The sequence below is a fragment of the Clytia hemisphaerica genome, unplaced genomic scaffold (genome assembly GCF_902728285.1).
Source record: "Clytia hemisphaerica strain Z4C2 unplaced genomic scaffold, Clytia hemisphaerica genome assembly, whole genome shotgun sequence".
Lineage (NCBI taxonomy): Eukaryota > Metazoa > Cnidaria > Hydrozoa > Leptothecata > Clytiidae > Clytia > Clytia hemisphaerica.
In genome coordinates this window covers 30,748-55,553 of record NW_027104573.1, presented here as the reverse complement: position 1 = coordinate 55,553, position 24,806 = coordinate 30,748, and the positions used below count along the sequence as shown (strand labels likewise).

The 24,806-nt window shown below is 35.3% G+C and overlaps 1 protein-coding gene across 1 annotated transcript; it reads right to left on the bottom strand.

Moving 5' to 3' along the window:
* Positions 1-3,652: 3,652 nt before the first annotated feature.
* LOC136823500 (zinc finger protein 277-like) lies at positions 3,653-21,229 on the bottom strand. The gene is made up of 14 exons (XM_067079689.1): positions 21,153-21,229; positions 20,404-20,498; positions 20,222-20,304; positions 17,545-17,636; positions 17,061-17,125; positions 13,646-13,691; positions 12,826-12,958; positions 12,430-12,518; positions 12,215-12,314; positions 7,582-7,624; positions 7,378-7,427; positions 6,582-6,706; positions 4,296-4,461; positions 3,653-4,106 (listed from the first exon to the last, which is right to left on the bottom strand). Exons 1-13 carry the CDS (start codon positions 21,227-21,229, stop codon positions 4,308-4,310), a joined length of 1,152 nt encoding a protein of 383 aa, XP_066935790.1. The 3' UTR covers positions 3,653-4,106; positions 4,296-4,307.
* Between the last annotated feature and the right edge of the window lie 3,577 nt (positions 21,230-24,806).

The following is a 24,806-nucleotide window of genomic DNA, read 5'->3' as shown; positions in this document are numbered from 1 at the left end:
AAACAGTAATTATGCATTGCTGTATCATTGTTTGTATGGCTGGACTACATAATTATTCAACAGGGTTGCCTCTTTGAAAAAAGGTCTATTCCGACACCCTTCTTTAGAGAAAGGAATAATATGAAAGCTTGAATCACTGATTGAAAAAAGATTATTCCTCTCTGACCAAACTAAGCAAAGAAAAACAGTTTCAACCTTTCAGCTGATAAAAAAAGTGTCGGAATTAGAGGAGGGGTGTCGACATTAGACCAAGTTACGGTATGTATGTAAGCCTCCACTGATGCAAGTTAGGTACCCAAATTCACGATAATATTTCATTTGATTGTCAACGCCAAAAGGTATTTCTTTACTTTAAGAATAATCTGCTGTGTTGCTTTGACACTTATCCCAGGTCCTGGATCGTTTTAGTAGGCACTACAGTCATGTGACTAAAAACACGCGTATATGTTGAACCCGACTGGCCGAAAGAGTAATTACATAAATTATTGTGGAAGTGAATGCTTGAAATGAATGTTGGGAAATTTTAAGTTTTCTGAATATCAACGTTTGTGATAGCCTGGGAATCCAAGCGTTAAACTTTAATCACAGTCTAGTTTATGATATTTTTGCTGCTTGTTTAACGCTTGGCGCAGGTAACTCGCTTGCAGGGAGATTTTTCCCTGCAATATGCAGGTTCGGCCTGATTGGCTAGCTTTCGGCGTATTACTTAGCAGTACTTTCGCGCGCATTTTGATAATTTCGATGCGCACGCATAATTTTATGGAAAAAGCTGGACTCTGCAGAAAAAAGGAAAACAAATGAAAATGAAAACATCGATTCATTTCGAAACAAAATGGCTGTTGGATGGAAGTCTAAATACATGTGGTTGATGTTTTGATGTGGTTTTTAGTAGTTTTGAAAGTCTTTAGAGCTTGTAAAAGAGTTTTTATGGTATAAAGTTGATTAAGTAGTGTGTTTGCCTGGGTTTCCAAAGTTCAGAAAGTCTGTCAACAAGGGTTCACACACAGACTGTTTATAACATTCTGCTTCAGACTAATCTACCTGCACCAAGCTCTATAATCTTAGAACTTTGTGAGGTGAGGTAATTTTTGTTTTTTCTAAGATTATGAGCTTGGATTCCCAGGCTACGTTTGTGACAGACAAACAGACTGTCAATGGTCAAATGAATGGACGGCTCTCTAAAGTTTGTTATGGTCTTTATAGATCGTCTAAAACTGTCTAAAATAAAATCTTGCTCCCAAATGATAATCAGGTGAGTTTAAAATTATTGGCATCGATTCTGAAAACTGATTAAAACTCGTCAAAAAACCAGCAGGATTCCCATCAATTCCATTATCATGTCCTTCGTGACCCGTTTCCCGCGCTTTATTTTGTTTTGATGTTAGAAAGTATAGCTATTAGATAATTTTCACCTCTGCCGTACCACATTGATTTCAAAGCCCCGAAGGGGCTAGATTCGAAATGCCTGGTTTGGAAATGAAGCCACTTATTTCCCATTCAGAACACGTTTTTCAAACAAAATTTCCAAATGTGGGACGACAAACTGAAGGCTTCACTTTTTGCTTTTAATTCCTTGAGAAAGGTTGAAGATACATCTCTCACTCTAGCCCCTTTGCTTGGGTCTTCCGGGTTTTTTATTTTAAACTCATTCAGGGCCTGTGCCACCGGGCCATGGCCCCCAATTTTTTTGCAAAGTAATAATTTTTGGTTGCGCCTCCTTAGACTCTATATTCATTAGCCCCCACTTTCAATTTCATGGCGTAAGCCCTGTCATTATGCTGCATTCTCATCACGCCCCTTTTTAAAATACTTCCTAAAGAAGGCAAGGGCGTAGTTCGCACAGCCCTCTTTTTTTGCGAATTGGACACCAAGTTCGCGAAGGTAATAGAACTTTGGGGTGATATTCAATTAGGTACAACCTGATTCATGAACTTCATTCAAGGTATAGAGGTACTTTTAGAACCCTAAGTGGATCTCTGAATCTATATTGGTCTGCTTTTAATCGCAAAAACTTAGGGTAAATTGTTAGGTTTGAAGATTTAAATTTTAAAAGTTATCTTTCATCACAAAATAAAAAAGTACACTACTCCGAGTTTCATGCTTACTGCACTTGTCAAATGTACAAATAAAATCTTTGAAGATTTAATTAAAAAAGGTGGCAGCCAACCTCGTTCTCTGCGTATTATCAACTTTTTGATTTGATGCTTACTGATAACGGTAGATAATATTCTCTGGCGTCAATCAGTAACATATAAATAAAAATAAAGCCTGGGATACACGGGGACGAGGTTGGGTGGCAGTGGCAGTTTTTCAACATGAACTATTTTGCTTTAAGACAAAGCCGAGAAAATTGCATTTGCATTTGACTAGAGAAGTTGACGTGCCGCGAGGTGAAAAAACCCTTAAGGGCTCTGACCATAGTGAATTTTTCATAATTGCCGTGTTTAAAATGTGTTTTCTGACTGATGTAACCAACAAAACTATGGCATGTTATACATTTTCAGTTAGACAAACTATTCCTGAATCTGAAAATTCAAAAATTGCATCGAAAAATTTTGATGAAGAAGAAAATGAAGACTTTTGCGAGGAAGAGTATTTCAACTTTGAAGAGCTTAGTTTCGGCGAAGAAAAAACATTTTGAAAATTTTTTCGCAGTAGATGGTGTATCTTTTACTGAATAATAAAAATTTTTGCGGAAAATTTTTGTAAATACTTCTTTGTCTCGAAATCTTGAAAATAGTGGTTTTTCATCAATTTTTCATCTGGATTTCGCTCAAAAAAACAGTCATAACTTTTGACATATTTTTTTAGAAAAATTTTCCGCAAAATTTAAAATAGTTCAATTCTTTGCGGACAGTTTGAAAAAACTTCGAAACAAAAAGGTTAATTACCCATTAAAACTTAGCACTTTTTATAAAAGAAGGTGATGCAACATATTATTAACGTCTTTTTAAAGTTCATAACGTCATTTTTGCAATTAAGTTCTTAATTACTCTTAAGGGATTTGATTAAAAAGGAATTTATAAAGGCAATTCTTTGTTAAAAGTGTTAAAGAATCTAAAATATAACTTTCATGTTCAGATACTAAAATCAATTTTACGATTATGGTCAGAGCCCTTAAATAAATTTCAGCTATATCCAGTTTACTGAAGGAGTTAAGTGTATAAATCACAAATATTTGTTCAAAAAAAGTCATGGCACCGAAAATATTGATCAAATCTATGGAAAATATGTATAATAATCTTCATCACTAGGCTTATTTTCTTACGCGAGATTTATATTTAATCAAGAATCGTAGAAAAAGAGTGAGAGACTTTGATTTGCTAGATAATATCAACACAATTAATGATTGCGGTTTATTTCGGACAACGAATTGAATCTAACAGAAAATTTTACTTTCAATCGAGCGTTCGTTTGAAAATCACGCCGGTCACGAAACTTGCTTAAGGGAACAAGTGATTTGTTTTGAATTCTACAGAAGATTCGTCTTATTATATCATCAGGCTATATCTTTTTGGTTTCGGGACTCACACTTTCCTTTCCAAAAGTGAGTCTCTTACCTCGGCTATTCAAAGTGTTGGAAAGGATTTTCACTTATTGGACATCGGATGATGGAGCTTCTTTTTTACGAAATAAAACGAAGTGATACTCGTCTTTTTCGTTTCAAAGTGTATTATTCAACACAAATTTTTGGTAGATAAAAAATATATGGTTCATAAAATGAAAATTTTTATATGAGGGTATATTGACAATAACTAAAAACAATACAACTACATTTCAAAGTATCTCGAGTTTATCTTATTCCCTTTTCCACCAAAACAAACAATTTTTAAACCAGTTTCGTTTCTAATATGACTGATATGACAGTGTCTACAGCTCGATATAGAGTGGGATAGTAAAATGTTTTGCTAACAAATGGCTGCTAAAGAACAGTTCCTAGGAAAAAAACTTTAAAAAACAGACAATAATACATGAGGTAACTACAAAAAAACTAACTAATCCATCTTGAAATCATGCTTAAATGAGACATAATCAGGTTTTTAGGAGTCGGCTCCACCATCCAACTACGACTTCGTTGTCATATCTTATGTATGTGCACAATGAATCTGAAAAATACAATATTTTATGGATAATCTAAAAAAATCTGATGAACAAGGTTCACTCGTGATCTATTAGAATCATAGTTATGAGAATAGTCAAAAAACGAAATAAAGGACAGGGTGAGATTTGGAGGATGCTTTTCATGTTATGTAGCACTGTTCTAATAAAGTATGTAATAATGAAATGACGAATACCTTTTTGATATATCACGTTTCATGTGAATATGGTTTCGGGCTTTTGGTGATGTTTTGATTTTCGTCTTCCACGTAATTTTCATCTTCATCATATTCTTCCTCATCATCGTCTTCGTCTTCCAAGAAGCAAAGCAAACTGTCATCGTCAAACGTTGAGAAGAAATAACTAAACAAAAGAAGCAAAGCAAACTTGTCATCGTCAAACGTTGAGAAGAAATAACTAAACAAAAGAAGCAAAGCAAACTTGTCATCGTCAAACGTTGAGAAGAAATAACTGAACAAAAGAAGCAAAGCAAACTTGCCATCGTCAAACGTTGAGAAGAAATAACTAAACAAAAGAAGTAAGACAAACTTGTCATCGTCAAACGTTGAGAAGAAATAACTAAACAAAAGAAGCAAAGCAAACTTGCCATCGTCAAACGTTGAGAAGAAATAACTAAACAAAACAAGCCAAGCAAACCGTCATCATCAAACGTTGAGAAGAAATAACTAAAGAAAAGAAGCAAAGCAAACTGTCATCGTCAAACGTTGAGAAGAAATAACTGAACAAAAGAAGCAAAGCAAACTGTCATCGTCAAACGTTGAGAAGAAATAACTAAACAAAAGAAGCAAAGCAAACTGTCAACGTCAAACGTTGAGAAGAAATAACTAAACAAAACAAGCAAAGCAAACCGTCATCATCAAACGTTGAGAAGAAATAACTAAACAAAACAAGCAAAGCAAACCGTCATCATCAAACGTTGAGAAGAAATAACTAAAGAAAAGAAGCAAAGCAAACTGTCATCGTCAAACGTTGAGAAGAAATAACTGAACAAAAGAAGCAAAGCAAACTGTCATCGTCAAACGTTGAGAAGAAATAACTAAACAAAAGAAGTAAGACAAACTTGTCATCGTCAAACGTTGAGAAGAAATAACTAAACAAAACAAGCAAAGCAAACCGTCATCATCAAACGTTGAGAAGAATGACTAAAGAAAAGAAGCAAAGCAAACTGTCATCGTCAAACGTTGAGAAGAAATAACTGAACAAAAGAAGCAAAGCAAACTGTCATCGTCAAACGTTGAGAAGAAATAACTAAACAAAAGAAGCAAAGCAAACTGTCATCGTCAAACGTTGAGAAGAAATAACTAAACAAAACAAGCAAAGCAAACCGTCATCATCAAACGTTGAGAAGAAATAACTAAACAAAACAAGCAAAGCAAACCGTCATCATCAAACGTTGAGAAGAAATAACTAAACAAAACAAGCAAAGCAAACTGTCATCGTCAAACGTTGAGAAGAAATAACTGAACAAAAGAAGCAAAGCAAACTGTCATCGTCAAACGTTGAGAAGAAATAACTAAACAAAAGAAGCAAAGCAAACTGTCATCGTCAAACGTCGAGAAGAAATAACTAAACAAAAGAAGTAAGACAAACTTGTCATCGTCAAACGTTGAGAAGAAATAACTGAACAAAAGAAGCAAAGCAAACTGTCATCGTCAAACGTTGAGAAGAAATAACTAAACAAAAGAAGCAAAGCAAACCGTCAACGTCAAACGTTGAGAAGAAATAACTAAAGAAAAGAAGCAAAGCAAACTGTCATCGTCAAACGTTGAGAAGAAATAACTGAACAAAAGAAGCAAAGCAAACTGTCATCGTCAAACGTTGAGAAGAAATAACTAAACAAAAGAAGCAAAGCAAACTGTCATCGTCAAACGTCGAGAAGAAATAACTAAACAAAAGAAGTAAGACAAACTTGTCATCGTCAAACGTTGAGAAGAAATAACTGAACAAAAGAAGTAAAGCAAACTGTCATCGTCAAACGTTGAGAAGAAATAACTGAACAAAAGAAGCAAAACAAACTGCCAGAGAAGGCCGTTCGCAATATCTGGACATCGTTAAGTTTACTGGGATTTACACTTATTTCTTCCGTATATTTTTAAACCCAAAAATGAATATTTTTGTGAAAGTAATGAATTCAAGAAAAGTGATTGTGGCAGGATTAGAAAGTAACACTTTTAGTTTCCCACATTTACTTGTGCAAGTAGGAAAAATTTGACATAACTTTAGTAAGATTACATACGACTTTTTTAATATTTCTAGTAGATTTATCTTGGCGTTTCTTGAATAATTCTTTTAAACTTTCTGATCATCATACCGATAATCATTTCTTTGATCAAAGTTAGCATACTCAAGTCTTCCGTGTAAACTAGCCAGAATCATTAAAGTGACTGGTGTATTTTTTTCTGAAATGGAACATCAAATCTTGTGAAATATGAAAAGGAACGATGAAAATGAATAATACTAACCCTGGTTGATCCCAAACACTTCGATCGTCCGGTAGTCCAAAATGATTTTCATCGGCAAGATGATATTGTAATTCGTCTTGCCCATCGTACTCTCGCAAACACATCGGACATCTACACTGGTAAACCTAGAGGGAAGAAATGATTCTTTTTCGTTGTCGAGAGAAGGCTTTTCGAATACAAAACTGTTGTCGACTGGTGTCTGGGTTTGCTTAGACAAAAAATCCTTCATCCTTCAATTTTAGTTATACAAGGTACTTTAGGTGTACAAATTTTCGCAAGCAGAGACTTTCGCGAATTTTGGCCCTTTCGCGAAAGTAAATGTCTTAGAAAATTCTAGGAAGGGCCATTCGCGAAAGTTTATGCTCGCGAAAAATTATTGACAAAATAGAAAATCTCTAAAACTTCAAAATTTGAATAAAATGTAAATTTTATGGCACTTTTTAGCCTGCTAAAAGACTAATAAATCAAAGGACAAATGTTTCAAGCCAATCAAGGAAGTGTTTGTCCCTCTAAGCCATTTTTTCATTTGAAAATTCTCAATTTTACCTCTTGATTCGAGAAAGTTTATGCTCACGAAAAATATTTTTCCGTTTAATTCGCGAAAGTAAATGTCGTGAATTTCGCGATTTTTCGTCCTCGCGAAAGTTTCTGCTCGCGAAAGTTTGTACGCCTAAGCTAAAGTAATTTCTAACCCCTTGCAGATAAATCTAGGCCATATTGCCCTCAGTTATTGGCAGATTTTATCTTGCTCAAAGCTAACGAACATCGTCTTAAGTTACTTTTTGAGCTTACTAACCTGCTTACGCACGTAATTGACTATCTTGACTTGATGATAAAAATCCAGTTCTAAAAAAAAAAACACAAGAAAACGTTTTTTCATTTGTATATTACAATGAAGTTGTCTTGTGAACAACCACCAGAACCGTTGGAAAACACGTCAAAATATTCAGAATAGTCAACAAACTGCTTTTCTTTGAAATGAAAAAAAATAATTTTTTACCTAATTTCGATTTCACATCTTTCAAATCGAATTTATGTTCACCCTGAAGGGAAATAAGAAAGATTTTAGATGGACAAAATCCAGAATTAGATTCCAGATTAGCACAGATATCATCATTAGGATACATGAACCCAAGTGTGTCAGCTGGGTATGGCACAAAGGGTATAAAAAATAAGTTTACGACTACATATTGTATAATTTAGCTTTGCCTCTAATTCAAATTTGCCTGAGTTTTAAGGCATGATCAAATGTATCGAAAATCTACGCACACATGTAAAAGAGGAATGATATTTAATTCTTTGCATATGGCATGGATCGTCGAACCCAGGGCAAAGGAACGTTCAATTTCTAAGTGAATCTTAGTTTTATAGAGTGTATCCAGCCCAGGCCTCCCAAGGACTAATAAAGTTTGGTATACCTTAAGAGAACTACTGTAACTTTCGCAGGAAGTAATTTTCACGCTCGAAAATCTTTTGGTGGTTTTATTATTATTATTATAATGTAACAAAGTTCTAGGCGCACGAGGGCCTCTGGAACTGATCGTGATTATACGTATTTTACAATTGTCTTGTGTCGAATCTTTTCGGCTCTTTACTCCATGCAGTGTTGAGTCTTTCTTTGAAGACTTTGACTGTCTTTGCCTCAGCGACATCTTTTGGCAATTTATTCCAGGTTGGTATAGTTCGATAAAAGAAGGAATTCGTTTGTACACCACGGAGTCCATCGCTTCCAAAGTTTGGAATCATCTCAAAGTTGTGCCTTCTGTTTGGTCGCGTTCGACGGGCTATCTTGTTTGGGATGGTATCTTTTTCGTAATAGTTGATGTGCTTGTAAAGTTGGACCATGTCACAAAAGTGTCTTCTAAACTCGAGCGTAGGAAGATCTAATTCACGCAATCGTTCTTCATAAGACATATCACGACATTTTTGAACAAGTTTTGTTGCCCGTCTTTGTACTCCTTCAATCAGATTTACGTGTTTACGTAGAAACGGAGACCATACTGACTGAGCGTACTCCAGATGCGGGCGAACAAACGCACAATACAATGTTTTAAATGTACTTGTACTCATATTTACAAATCCTCGATTGATTATGCCAAGTATCGCGTTTGCTTTTTTGACTTGCTTTGCAATGTGTTCTTCAAATGTAAGTTCTGAGTCAATGAGGATTCCAAGATCTTTTTCTTCAAAGACGTGTTCCAATTGACGTCCATCTAGGGAATATGGATGAGCATGTTTGATGTTTCCAAACTTTCCTAGCGTCAGAACGTGACACTTTTCAGGATGGAATAGTAATAGCCAGTCTTTCGACCATTCTACAAGTGTGTCTATATCATTCTGAAGGGAAACAGAGTCTTCGATGCAATTGACTTCTTTGAAGATTTTGGTATCATCAGCAAACAGTAGGATCAATGAGATGACCTTTTCAGGAAGATCATTGATGTATAGCACGAACAGCATTGGTCCCAGTACACTACCCTGTGGAATACCACTCACTACAGGGTCTGTAGTCGAGAAGGACTGGTTCACTTTTACTGATTGAGTTCGACCTGTTAGAAATGACGTTATCCATTTTAAGATTGAACCGTTGATGCCATATGCTGATAGTTTCTTGCATAGTCGACGGTGGGGTACAGTGTCGAAAGCCTTCGCAAAATCGAAGTAGACACTATCAACAACGTTTCCTTTAGAGATGCTCTCATAACATTTATCCAGATAGTACAAAAGCTGTGTCACGGTTGAACGGTTGTTAATGAAGCCATATTGTTTGTTCGATAAAAGATTATGATCAGAAAGGTGCTTCATGATATGTTTCCTCAGTATTGATTCCATTAATTTGCACACTACTGATGTCAAACTAACAGGTCGATAATTGACTGCCAAATTCTGAGGTCCCTTGTTTTTGTAAATAGGTGTGACATGTGCCACCTTCCAATCTTGTGGTAATGAGCCTTCAACTAAAGATTTGTTCATGATTACAGCCAAGGGTAGAGACAGATAGTCAGATAATTCCGCTAGTATCCTAGGGTGTATTTCGTCTGGACCGAATGACTTATTATGGTTGAGCTCTTTCAATTGATTCTGTACCATCTCCTCAGAGATATGAATATCTGTGATGGATGAATCAGTTCTCTTTTCAAATGCAGGAAGCTCACCTACTGCTTCTTTTGTGAATACACTGCAGAACTGTCGTTGAAGTATATTAGCTTTTTCGTGATCTTCATGCTTTAACGAGGTTTTGACATTTGGTGATTCAAGTAGTGATGAAACTGTACTAGAAGATTTCATCTTGTTACGCACATGTGACCAGAAGATCTTCGGTTTGGTCTTTGCGTTATCACAAATTCTTTGTTCGTAGTTCCTGTGAGCTTGTCTCATCAATTTGCTCACTCTGTTTCTTACAGGGGTGTATTTTGCTCGATTGTATTTCTTTTCTTCGGGCGATGATTTCATCCATTTCCGATGGAGGCGTCTCTTCTCTGCTATTTCTTTCCGAAGTTGAACTCCAATAGGTATTTTACCTTTCTTCTTCCAGTTTTGACCACCGATGATCTTTATGGGTACAAAACGGTTTCGTATATCCAAAATCTTCTTTCGGAAAAGCTGCCAAAGCTCCTCGGTTGACTTAGAATCAGCCATCTCCGGGAATTGCTTGTACCAATCATCAGAGTTGAGATCTTGTTTCATTGCTTCAAAGTCTGCGTCCTCGTACTTGTATCTTTCTGATTTAGGTTTCAATACAGCATCACATTTGATAGTGAAGGTCAAGCAACTATGATCGCTTAAGTTAAACACAAAGGACTGAGATACTCTAGACATAGAGCTTGGTTAGCTTCACCTGTTAGAATGAGATCGACTAAAGATGGGTCGTCAGTCCCACGGCACCTGGTTGGTTCTTCTACACTTTGGTGGAGAAAGGAGTCGCGAAGGGCATCAAGAAATTTTTCTTCTTTACTTTCCTCGAGATGTGGCGTCGTCCAATTTTTCCAATTGATTCTTGGGAAGTTAAAGTCCCCGACAAAGCATTTATGAGAGTATTTGTTGTTTGATGCGATATCTTTGATTAGATGATTCAACTTGTTGTTATTTTCAGCTGACGTGTCATTGTTCGTAGGGGAGCGATAGATACAGGAGAAGACCAGGAGATCGTTTCCGGATAGACGAATTTCGATTGTGGATACTTCATTGAAATTGACTTGGTTCATTGATTGGTTGACATCGGTGACCAAATGTTTGATCGATGAATGAGCAAGAATAATTATCCCGCGACCGATGCCAGTGGTCATGTTCGTATGACTGACACATTTATAATGTTTAAGCTCGTGTTCGTGTAGCTCTCGCAGTCCACCGTGCTTTGGTTTCACCTCACATATCGCAATGATGTGGGGATGATGTTTCTCTACATCAAGCACCAGTTGTCGCTTCTTCTCAGGTGTTAGCGTGTCGGCGTTGCAATAAAAGATCCTGATTTCGTTGATCTTTATTTCAACATCATCTACTTGATTTACGTTATGGTTTTCTTGAATTATTGTTCTCCGATTGTTTTCGTTTGAGCAAGGTTCATTTTTGGACAAATTTCTTTCATTTTCTTAGGGATTAAATTTAATCAGTTCCCTTAAGGTAAGCACAATAACAATCCTCAACACAGTAAATTCATAGTGTGCACCCCCCCCCCAGAATAGTGGGGGGGGGGGGGGGGGTTTGCTGATTTGGGTCGAAAATTTTCAGGTGGGATTTGGGGTTTTCCAGGTTTTAGGTGGGAGAAACAAGTTAAGGTGGGAGTTAATTTCTTTAGGTGGGACTTTGGGTGTTTTGGAAAAAGTTAAAGTAAAATTTCTTATTTTCAGATTTTATGACTTTATGATATATCTTTTTTATATATTTCATAAATGTATATAATAGACATATTAATATATTTTGGATTTAACACAGGTTAAATTGCGGTTTAACTTTTGTTTGAAAAGCGCTATATACAGTATTCGAATGGCTGGGTGGCCGCCCTCCGCCAACTGAGTCTACTTTGCTAATAGCCATGTGACGTCATGTTCAAAATGGCCATCACATCTCCCTGTTCAAGTCGACACTCGACAAACTTATATCTAACGACTCACACTTACTTCTAAGCCGTCTGACTACTTGATTGGTTTCTACCCAGTTCTACCCCTAATGTAGGTCATAGGCAAATGGAAAGTTAAACATATGTAATATATTGCATCTTCATATTATGGTAAAGAAGTTTTGTTTTGTTCCTCGAATTAGTATATTTTTTTTGTTTTTAGCTGGGATCTGGGAGTCTGGGCTGAAGGTGGGAATTTTAGGATAAGGTGGGACCTGAATTTTCAGGTGGACCTGGAACCTCCTTGCACACTATGGTAAAAAGCATATTATTGCATAACTCTAGGTTGATATCACTGGGAAAACATTAGCTACCAATCTTAAGACATTTGGATAAGTTCCCATAAAGTTTCGGCTAGATTATTTGAATTAGCCTCTTTATTGAAACTGCGGCCTTTTTCTCTAAGTGGCTTAACCTTATACTTTTTTCTGAACGAGTATGTCGGCTGTGTATTACGAAACATAAGAATTTTCCTATTTTGGAAAACAAAACTGTGAAAAAACTTTTTTTAAAGTACCTTCATGTGATCGAGGATTTTGTAAACGTCTTTGTCAGTCTTCATACAAAAGAGACAAAGGGAAAGAGTTGGGTCATCCTCGATCCAGTCCTCCCATTCTCTGAAAAGTGAAAGAAGATGATCGCAGTAAAAGATAGGAATAATGTTTCAAGCTCATATCAATTATATTTAAATCAATTATCGATATACTCTGCAGATGTCTGATATATATTTACTTTTCCATATTTTCTTCTGCAACAGGTATTTCCGCTTCTTTTTCGTATTCCGGTTCCGTCTGAAGCGCTTTCCAGTCTTTTCCGGGTTCCTGTGAAATCATAAAAGATGCAGTTCGTCAGAAGGAAGTTTTGTTTCAAAAATATAAAAAATGAACATTAAAACACAGAATGAAGTGAAGAATGAGGTCAGATTTTCTGGGTAAGAGAGCAGTTGCCCCAAAGCTAAAAAAATTCGGGGTTGTTTATTCAAGCAAAATCAGAAATCCAAGTTGGCTAAAGAATGACCTAATGATTCTGTATCTAAAGTTTCGGCAAAAATACATAGGGGTTGATATTCTAGAAAAGGCTTTAGGCGACACAGGCAAAATTCGCTCTCGAAAAGCCCATTGAGCATACCAGATAATTGATGACGTAGTATTTATCGTATTCTTTGTTTTTAGGATCTAAACGTTTGTGTCCCTTCTTGCGCATGTGATCTTTCAAAATGCTCCACTCTTTAAACTCCTTCTCGCAAAACAGGCAAGTGAACCTGAAAAAGGTATTATTGAACAAAAATATATCAACCAACCAGCTAAAAAGCCAAAAAACTTTTGCTTTGAAAAGTGATTGTATAAGGTGTGGATTTTACGGTTGTTTAATCATAGGCTTTTCTTTATAAAAATATTTTTGAGGAATTTATAGAATAAGCTCTAAAGCACAGACGGCATATATTTTTTAGTTGGAAAGGAACTCTATGAAATACGTATAAGCGGGACCCTTCGATGATAATTAGGAAACTTTAGGAAAAGTTTCGTTTACTCTTTCAAAAGTTATCGACATCCAAAGTTTCTGGGTATGCCTAGCTACAATTAACAACCTTACACAGGAGCTATTTTTCAAACAAACATTATTTTTACGAAGATTTAACGAGATTGAGAATATTGAACTTCCTGATTTCAGATAAATGATTGCGTCAAAGGTTACAGCCTCTGGAAGATGATCAGTTGCAATCAATTTTTGTGCAAAATAATTATATTAAAGTACCTCCATAACACAAAAGTAGTTTTTTCTTCTTTTATTGTCATCTTCCTTTCAAAAGTTGTTGAAATTGTTTATATGCTCAGAATTATCTTTTCAACGGTATATAATAACTTAGAATTGAAATATTGGTTAAAAGGTGACAAACAAAAAATTAGATTAGATAATAAATTTTGAAGAGCGCTGAAGAGCGACATACTTATCTAACTTGCTTTTCATCATGTCAATGAAATCACCGGCGTGTACTAAAACCCAAGAAAAAGGTATTCATAAGTAAATATATACCGGGTGTGCGAGAAATAAGTTACCCTGTTTAATGTGAAATTCCTCAAGTCAAATGACTTTTAAGGGATCAAACCTTTTTCATTAGAAAGAAGAAAAATGAACTTAGATTTTAATGGTTCATTAAAATTGGTCTACGAGATAAAAAAACATACTAAAATGAACGAAAAAATAAATTACTCAAAACCGTCAAAAAATGAACTATTAAATTTCTATTGAACAGAGACCATGAATTATTACCTTTTGACTAAATATAAATTAAATGTTTTTTAACTGCAACTAAAGGTAAAAAATCTAGAAAATATACCGGGTGCACCAAAAAAAGTATACAGGTTTGTCGAGATATTGCGAGCTTCAGCATTTAAATTTTTTGTTCATTCTTTTTTTATTGTATAGAGGATGCTCTAACTTGAATTTTGAGCTATCATACATTAAGTTTGAAAAAGTAGTTCAAAAGTTATTTCCAAAAAACTGACTTTTTTCCATGTCGAAATTTCAAAAAATCATTAAAAACAGCAATAACTAAGACAAAATGACAAAAACACAATCTCATTTTTTCTTTATTCCTTTTTCTCTTATCTTATATTTTGCCAACAGTTTGTCCATCTCATTTGCACGTTATGAACATTTCCAACACCAGCAAACTCAATGCAGAGCCAAGTTCTTTGAGCAACTAGTCGAGGAATGGTGATCTATTTTCTCACATAGCACACACATAGCATCAAAACACCTTTCTTGGAGATTTCCAAAAAATTTTTTCAGCCTTTCCAAAAATATTATCCCACGTGGGAATAGCTTGTTCTATTTTACCATATTATTAAATTGATGAAAACAATTGCATTTTTTGATATTTTCATGTGTAAAGAAGGTAAGTGTCAAGAGAAAAGTTTGCTCGCTGTTTTTCATGTTTTTAATCAGTTTTTTGGAAATAACTTTCGAACCACTTTTTCAAATTTAATGTATGATAGCTCAAAATTCAAGTTAGAGCATCCTCTATAAAAAAAGAATGAACAAAAAATTTAAATCCTGAAGCTCACAATATCTCGACAAAGTTGTATACTTTTTTTTGGTGCACCCGATATCTTTAAAGGGATCCTCCGGTCATTTTTCAAGTTTGGCTTTGAATTTTCGTTTTATGAATATGAGAAGGAAAATCTATTTTATAAAAAGTAAAAATCTCTTACAGAGCCATAAATGAAATTTTAAAACAGTCGAAGCTTCATAAAAAGATTATCTCTTCGAGCTTCCCTTCCAAACAGCTGAATCGAAATGGTGCGTATGTGACGTCACTTGTTACCCTCTCTTCTTTTATAATTTGAGAAAGCTTCAGATTTTTCAAGTTTTTTCTCTTTTTTGTCTAGTGATAAGTTATCTTTCTTTCAATTCTTCTCCCTTCTGTGAACGGTTAAAATTTTTCCTTGTCAAAAATATTAACCTAGGAAAATGGACGGTTGGAAAATAATGGGTATGCAGTTCCAGCCAACGCGAAGCGGGGAGAAAACGACTACCACTAGTACATCATTGACTACACCAGAAAATAGAACAAATCAACAAGACCAGTCAGAAATAATTGGGAGATCTGAAAGAAATGATTGGTGTAAATGTGATAAATGTAGTGTTATGACGGCCTATGGTTTCTTGGAGGAGGATGAATTTGCTGCCACAAGATAATTAAGAAAGCCGATTCATATTACGCTATGGAGAGATTTCACTAAATTTCTTCTTGATAAATCTTATCTGTACATGGGTTTGGTCAGCTTACATGATTTATTCAGTGATTACTTGCCTCCACGTGACAAAGCTACTACCAGAAATTATTGATATGCTGCGTATAAACATTTCACTTGGTGGGCTCATAGCAAAAGAAAAAAGAGTGTCCGTAGATGATTACCAGCCTGTGTGCTATGTATACGTAGGATTCAAGGCAGGGGTAGCTACCACAGAGAGCCGTATGTCATCATGGAGATTAGTCGAAGAGGAAGAAGAACTCGATGAATAAAAAAGCTGAATAATATTAGACAAATATTCATGAAATGAAAAAAAAACAAAATGAAATCTATTGATTATCTTTCACTGCCATTCTGGAAAACTTTGTAGATCGTTCGATAGTTTGTTTTCTAGCAGGCCTTTCAGCAGGTGTAACGTGAAGCCGCTTTCTCTTCGTCATGAAGTTCCTATTTCCATCTACGACTGTGTGATAGCATCGAACAGCAATGTCTCGAAGGAAGTCGTATGGTTTCTCCTTCTTGACCTGCTTTGCCACAAACCGGTGGGAGTATTTGTGATAGGCAATCTTGAATCACCCTACCAACTTTCCCTGATTGAGCGTTTGCTTCTATCAATAGGGTACCTATTGATATTAAGGTTGTGGTCTAAGGCCGCAAGCATCATACCACATTCCATTTTATCCTGCTCGTAAAAGATAGATTTGGGTAGGTACCTTATCTTCAGTTCATGGAGAACCTCCAAGTGTGTTGTATAGACGTTTAAATTGAGCTTGCGAAACCCTTTTTGGAATTCCGCGTTAAAGATAATCTTCTTCAAGGCTTTCGTGTGGTTTAGATCCTGCCTTTAGCCAATCATACTGATGTGATTTGTCATGGGGTGGTTAACTTGTGTAGTGGTTTCCTTGAAATTCGTATCTGTCAACAATGTGAACAATCACGCTGTTAAACCGCTCTGTCAGCTCTTCTTCGTTTTCGTTGCAACTTCGTGCCGCCCAATACAAATGATTTAATATCATTGGAGCCCAATCTGCCAGCTTCTCGTATCATTCTCTAACTATATTCAAAGGCAAAATATATTGCAACCGTTCTCGTATTTCCCGTGATTTTTATCGCAAAACACCCATGAAAATGAAATGATGAAGTTATATGAAAGCTTCACAAGCAAGGTTTTTCATTTTTTGAAGGGACAAAAAAAAAGAACATCAAATAAAAATGAAAACGTTCTTGATAATCTCAGTTCAATTTACTGGAATTCACTGTAAAATAAGCTTTTCAACTTCTTATGTGACAACAATCTACGTCACAACCCATTACTTCCGGCATCCGGTTAAAAATTACGTTTTAAAACAAGATGGCGACTATTGATTTTTCTTTCTCTATTTGTTAAACAAAAAGTGCTCATAATCTCCTTATGTGGAGCTATTGAGGGAAAAGAGAAACGTTTTCGTAGATGTTTTTATGTTAGCAGTGTTATGAGAGAAACTTTAAAAAAGGCCGGAGGGTCCCTTTAAGGCCTTTTAAATGAATTTAAAGTCTCATTTCTAAATTTTTCCCTTTTCATAAGAAACAGGAAAAAAATACTGAATATCGTAGAAATGCACAAACCAATATTATCAGGATTTCCAACATTGAAGGCGTGGTCTTTAGCCATATGCTGGAAAAGTTTCGACCTAAAAAAATGACATAATTTTTGAACGGTCGTTTTGAGAGATCTCACATTTAACGTTCGTACTTCTTCTAAACACTATTAAAATAATCAATCGCAGCTAACAGGTAACGTTTACCTTACGTTCACTTCATTCGTTTGTGCTCCTTCTATTACTTGGATTGACTTGTCACGCATACTACCAGGCCAAGTCTCAAATAACTGCATTCGTTACTTTATAACTAATATTGCAGCTTTTTTCCCGATTATATTTATTATCCCCGTTTCGACTTATTTCCCCGATTTGTAAGTACGAAAAAACGACTTTCCTACAGTCTATTTTTCTACGGCAATGAATCTTTATTATTCTGTAGATAACGGGTCTGCTACAGACAGAGTAGAGTTAGAATTTATGATAAATCGCGATTATAATAAAGTATTTACCTGTTTCCATGAAACATGACTTTACAAAAAAGACACTTCTTGGAGAACTTGCTGTCTTGTCGTTCCAAATGTTGCTGGTCCAAAATATTCACCTACAAAATTGGATGTATAAAAAAAATACTGGTAAAAAGCTACACTCCTTTAATTTTTTCTCAAGCCAAAAAAGGTATACAGTTTCCCCCAATTTTCAAGAAACCACGAGTTTACTTCGAATTAAAGAAAGATTCAAATTACAGAGAGATTAACATTAGCAATACCGTTATAGATAGACTTTTCATTTGGCTTCAACTTCAGCAAAAGGTTTGACGGGTAACTCTACCTTAATGGGGAAAACTTAGTCGGGTAAAACTTTTCGTCAGGGAAAACTTGAAGATAAACAGAAAAGTTCTCGCCAGAGAAAACCTCGTCACTAACCTAAGAATTTCGTCATTTTTCTCCGACTAATTGTCAGAATGGGAGACGCGTGTCCAGTTTAGAATCTTCAGAAAGGATGAAAATACATCGAACAAGCATCAGAGTAACAATTCCCCTTTTTCTTCGTAACAATTCGTTTGAGAAGGAAAATTACACGTGATTGAAAAAAATGTAGATTAAAAGCCCACATGATGAGAAATGAGTGAGCCATCTTTAACTTGAATCTATACCATATTTGGTTCGTTTGGATGTCGCGTAAATAAAAAAACGAAAGTGAAAAATAGGCAATTTCCGATCCAAGGCGTCAAATGTTATGTTAACAAAGGTTTATGATTACGATAACCTGTTTTACAGGCGATGGCAGGTTAATGAATTATGTATGATTGCTTTGTCTTCGGCTTTCTGTCTTAACAGCGAATGAGAATAAAAAGTAGGAAGCTGAACAGAAAAAGGTACATTAAATCAAAAGCACAGGTTAAGCTAAGGCGTAAACGTGATAAAACGATATGGAGTTAATAATTCACTGTGAAGATATCGTTTTGAGATACAGAATATTTGAGGGCGACCGAGAGTTCACTCGAGCATTAATAATGACGTCATTAGAATTTGCAATCAGCGAGCAATATTCTCCACGTAAAGGAGGAGGATGGAAGAACATTCTACCACGATCAAACACTGTTCATCACGAGCGCGAACTCATCAAATGTGAGGAAATGGATAAAGTGAATATTCGTTTGGCAAAAAATAAATCACACATAATATCAGTATTTGTTGACCTGTCATGCAGTAGCGACATTAACAGATACTGGTTTAAAAAAGCTCAAAAAACAATCGAAAGTGTCATCAGAGTCTTTGAAACAGCTTAATTCGAGAAAGAAGAAAGTAATAGTAGTTTGTAGGAGTGGACGATGTTGTTGAATGAGTTCCAGTATGTGATGGTTGAGAGTTCGCTATTGAACTGGGGTCAAGCAATGATCGTCGTATTTGTAGCAAGAGTGACCAAAAAAGGACAGTGGCTTATTACAAACAAGGAAAATATACAAGGAAACATAGCATGCAAAGGAAAAAGAGGACGTATGATGAATTAAACAATAATGTGCCGAACATTAACGGACGCAGACGGACGATGGATATGAAATGTCCCGACACTGTCCTTACTAAACACTATAATTTTGTAAATTCATGAGCTAGTCTATAGCAGTAGTGCAAATATGATATTTATATATCTTTTAATAAATCATCAATTCTGACAGCTTTGACTTTCCCGGAACCTACCCTACCAAAAAGTCTGCAAAAGTATTATTCTTTTGTATGAGCCCAAAATAATTTGAAATGTTTTCATGTCCCAGGTTAAACACCATCCAGTGATTCTAGACCAATAAAAAAGCAAATAAAAAGCCCCTCGTGACAATTTATTCTCTTTCTTACTCAACCCACAGAGTAAGTTATTGTTGATAACCGATTCCAATTACTCCGCGTATAGCATGCATCCACTCGAAAGACCATGGCTCCACATCTAAATGTGCCGAGATTGGCGGACCACTCTGATCTTTTTCATCCAGATTTAGAATTAATATTAAATGAACTTTTGAGAACGGAGATTTGCGCACCAAAACAAACGTCAACATTAAGCATGAACATTAGAACCCGATCGTCTTCTCTTTAATCTCTTTTATCTCTAAGCAAAAAGCTGATAGTTTTGGCTGAACAACCACTGACCTTTATATACCCTGGACCAAGTTTCTCAATCTCGGCCAATAAAATCTTTGATGGCAGTTTTTTTGAAAAGTGGTACCTTAATGGTAGCAATACTCAATAGCGGTGTAATTACATTGAGAGCCCTAGATAATACTTTTGATGATATAGCGCCGTTTGACGTTAATTTTAACACTGCAATGGCTTCTTTTTCAAGTGTACTTTGGCTGAGGATGAGTATTATATTCTTTATTTTCTATTGTTTTAAACATTAGGCCTATTGTTCTAACTCTGAAATCTCACCCTGATATTCTTATGGAAGTTATTCTTATATAAAAAACACCTGTACCACTTTCAAAAAAACTCTGATAAAAGTTGGCAGATAATAGCTTTGTCCAGGGTTTATAAAGGTCAGTTGAAAAACCAGGTCAGATCATCACATATTCGAATTATTCCTTTAGAAAAGAGCGTGGTGTGCGCAGAATAGATGACCTGTTATAAATCATCAACTCCAACATACTCCAAAAGGTACTGAAACAGGGGATGTCAAAAAATTCAAAACGCATACCAATTTTTCATTTGAAAGCTTCTGTCGAATTTCAAGGTCTTCAGGTAAATAATTGGTCAATAAAAAGTATTTTTCTTTCGGTCCTGAAAAAGGAAAAGCAATAACAAAAATAAGAGGATAAAATGCTACTTTTAAACTGATTTTTCATATTGTTAACAAAGAAAGTCAACAAAGGGACAAACCTAGATCTTCTTCCTTGGTGTTGGTATTAACAACAACACAATATTCAGTCAAATCTTTTGTTGTCGTGAATCTCTCTCGCCAATACTCCACATATCTGAAAGAGAATAATAAATTTTGATATTCGTAAAAAATCGGGTAGAATTTAAAGGGTATTTTCATAAAAATTATTTTGATTGATGCAATTGTTTATTAAATTTTTACAATTTTTTTACTATCCTAGAGAGTTAAACAGATTGCTATGCAACTATGAGACAAATTGATATTGGTTAATAAGCCGTTACGCTTGTTTAAAGGGGCTTCTTTCTAGCATTATGGCATGATTTCTATAATTTTTTTTAGCGGGATCAAGATTTTAGTATGATGATTTTAGTATGAAGATTTTAGTATGATGATTCTTTAAAGTAAGCCCTCGTGAGCAAAAAAACATCTATCATGCAAAAAATCAGAAGAAATTAACGATTCAATTTTTCACAAAGTCCAAAAAACCCGTTTTTTAGCCGTTTTTTGGCACAAATTTTGCCCCCAATTTTTTTCTTCGAAAATCAGGCTCCGTCACATTAGAGGGTTTATAGTTATTGTCGTGTAAAAGGACTGATTTGACTTAAAGAATGCTTGAATTCTTAAGCTGATACTGAAAAAGATGATTACCTAATTTCTATTGAAAAGTGCCTTATCTAATTATCACCAATCAATACCTAATCATCATTGATCAAGAAAACAAACTGATCACATTTCTATTGCAAAGTACCTTAAAGAAGGAGGGACAACAACAGATTGTTTTAATTCTAAAACAAACTCATCATCATTAATATGAAGAAATAACATTTCGTCACCCACTCAACGAAATCACCTGCGAACTCCTGAGAGCCAAAATTCTATCACAACCGCACCCTATTTTGAGAATATCAACCAATCAGATTCAAGCAGTGAAATCCCATTGTTGTTACAAACCAATCCGATCCAAACACACACCTAACACGAACAATAACTATTATCTACACTTATTGTAATATTAATTAACAGAACTTATAAATAAGCTAAAATGTATTTAAACTGAGGTTTTTGTAACTGTAACACAGGAGTAATGTAGTTTTACCCATCTTAGGATGGACATAGAACTGTAAATTAGAAGAGATATAAGAATATAAGATATGATTATGGCAATGGATGTAAATTAAGGAATTATATTAAGAAGATATAAAATTGGGAGAAAAAGATTTCTTCTTTCTTTATCTTAAGGTAAGCTTGATCTCTAAGAAGGAAGCTCTATAAATCAAACTTTATGAACTGATCTATTTTCTAGTTTTCATATCTTTGCATATTTCGAACACATTTTCAAAAAGCACCATAGAACTACGTGTATCCAACCAGGGGATATACGACATGGAGGTTCAAGTCCGAGATAAAGTTTCGATTTATAGACCTTCAATTTTAGTGAGTATTTTGTATTTCTTTTTTTTTTGCGTTTGAACAGTAGTTGGAATGTGTGTTGTTTATGATTTTATTCTATTCCAAGAAGTGGACTTTGTTTGTTGTATGGTATATTAATGTTTTTGTTCCAACAGTATTTCTTTTAGACTTCAAAGAAAGTCCCCAAAACTGTAAGTGATATTTTTCCATTTTTGAATGAGAGATGAGAGGAGTAGAGAAGAGAGAATCTACAACGATTGTGTAAATAGTATATATATTTTGGTTTCAAATATCCCAAACTTGACTAGAAACATTACAGAAATATGAAACGGGATGACGAAGACATGACGTAGAAATAAGTGAAAGCGTGAGAGAGTGACGAGAGATCGCGTGAGTTTGAAGAACATTGTAAGTTCCGTTTGACCAAGAGTTTTTTTGATTGTATTTACCTTTGAAAAAGATTTATTCAAGAACCAAGATGTGGTATTAAATTAATAAGAGGTTGAGTGTTCCAGGGCCCGGAAATGCCAACTTGCAACTTGTTGAAAGAATATTACATGTTTGTTCCATCAAGAGAGTTTTTATATATTGAATGTTAAATGTTTTACATGATATGTTTTGTGACATCCTACGCGCTGAGAGTGAGAGTTAGAGTGAGATTGAAATTGAAAACTTAAGTTAAGGCTGTATGTATATGCCCGATTGGCATAGGTTTGCGGTATTGACGGATAGCTAAGTAGAGATTACTTGGTTTCAGCCTAATTAAGATATGATATCAATCAACGAGTTGAGCATCCCATTGTGCACAGGGAGATGTCAACGTAAGAGTAAAAAGGTTATTTTACCTTTGTTCGGTTGTTTAAGTTCGTGGAAACAATTGAATGAAATATGGTTTATTTACGATGGTATTCCTGTCTGGAGACAGAGGAATTAATATTCGTTACCGAATTGAGATATTTTATTAAGCGATATTTATTACACCGATTACGATATTCAAAGAGAGAGAGAGAGAGTTAATTATAAATTCGATGGCAATCGATAACACCGAACCAGCAACAATTATCTTACCATTATCGAGAGAAGAGGTTAGATAGAAGATAGACATTCGCGAAGTCATCTTACCGTAACGCCTCATGATAAAGTCTGAAAGAACTTTAACCAATTGACAATAGAAAAAAACGATCGATTGATCAATATCAAATTGATCCCTTGAAGGATAACGACTAAATTAACGCAACAAGAAAGACCATGGCAATGAAAGAGAAGAAAATGAATTTAGACATTACACAAATAATTAATTGAAAATATATGAACAATGAACTTGTAGGAGTATAAAGTTACAGAAGAAACTCCTGAGTAGAAGCTGGCGCAGAAGTGCTATGAAGAGACTTCTCAGCTACTACGGGTCAAATCAGGGATTTGACTGGTATACATGTATACGAGCAAATTACGCGGTAATTTGAAAGAAATAAGAAGCAAAGAAGACTCGAGCAAAACGTATAGCTAAAAAGAAATAACAAAACAAAAACTGAATTCACATATTTTAACAGACAATATCTAAAAGACAATGAACAAAAGACGAGGCATGAAATTCGAATTTTTTTCTTTTAGAAGTATAGAACAATTAAATGAAAAATTATAACTGAAACCAATTAATGAACCGACATATTGATGACTGATCATTGGAAGTGGAAAAGACAGAGCACTGAGAACGACCCAACTTTAATTGAACATTCAAGAACCACATCGAGATAAAGAAGCTTGCCCGTAATCAGAAAGGAGACCGTCAGTAAATCCGGAATATCTGACCGCGTCAACTCATCCTAAAAAGGCAAACGACCAACATTACAGACAATGTACAGAGACACTAAACCGTTTTCAAACGCAAGCAGAAAAATGGCCGTAGCCCAAGATGAAGCCGCTGCTGTTGCACAAATTGTAATTCCCGACAAATCGAAATATCGTCATTACCAACATTTGGACTCGACCCCAGCGGAGATATAACCGAATTTTTCGTCAACTATGAAATAACAATTGAATTTTACGAGCTCACAGCGAGCTAAAAGCTAAGCTCCTCACTCGAGTATTAAAAGACAGGGCACTTACATTTTATCGCACCCTGCCGCAGGCGTCCGTGCTAACTACCATATTTGAAACAAGCACTTACAGATGAATTCGACGTGCCACAAATCAGTATCGAAAACGCCAACTCTTACACCAAATCTCCCAACATGGAGAGCCAATCAGCACGTACTTGAGCAGACTGAGAAAACTTGCTCAAAATCTTATTCCCGAACAACAAAACTTGACAATGATTTGGATAGATTCTGGATACAGGAACTACTTACAAATGACGCAACCAGAGACGACCGTGAGGCAACCCATGCACTTTGCTGAAAGAGGCGTTGATCCCAATGGAGTATTTAATGAAGATTAATGACAAATAAAGCTTATTAAAACCGATAAAGAACAGGGCGATTGTAAACAATCGGTAGTTGTTTCATATGCAAAGAGGAAGGACACTTCGAGATATTGCCCCATAAGTCTGATTAACTGTGAGAAGAAACTATTGAACTAAATTGATGACAAAGAAACATATATTCTAAGAAAGTATTTACCGTAATTGAATTTTTACTTGTCACTAATATATATTAAACATTATTTAACAAATATTTATCATAAACGAGACAACAGGAATGAACATTTTTGGCATCGATTGACATCCACTATAATTAATTTGAATTGATGCACATGTATTGGCCTTAAAAAATATTAAACTTGATGTTTATTGATTGAACCAAGATGATTCGAAATTAACAAGGGGGATAACGCTTGATCCTGCTGTAATTTCACAAGCGGCCACATATCAACGTAACAAAGAGCTAAACCACCGTTCCGTGATGGGCTCCCTTATACCACCCCGGTGTCGTGTAAAAGGACTGATTGACTAAGAATGCTTATTCTTAAGCTGATATGAAAAAGCTGCTTACCT

Coding starts and splice junctions, on each gene's coding strand:
- LOC136823500 (XM_067079689.1), bottom strand. CDS start 21,229: ATGTTATTTCTTCATATTAATGATGATGAGTTTGTTTTAGAATTAAAA. Junction 20,305..20,403: donor CACCAAGGAAGAAGATCTAG/GTTTGTCCCTTT, acceptor TTCCTTTTTCAG/GACCGAAAGAAAAATACTTT. Junction 7,625..12,214: donor AAATCCTCGATCACATGAAG/GTACTTTAAAAA, acceptor ATTTCCCTTCAG/GGTGAACATAAATTCGATTT.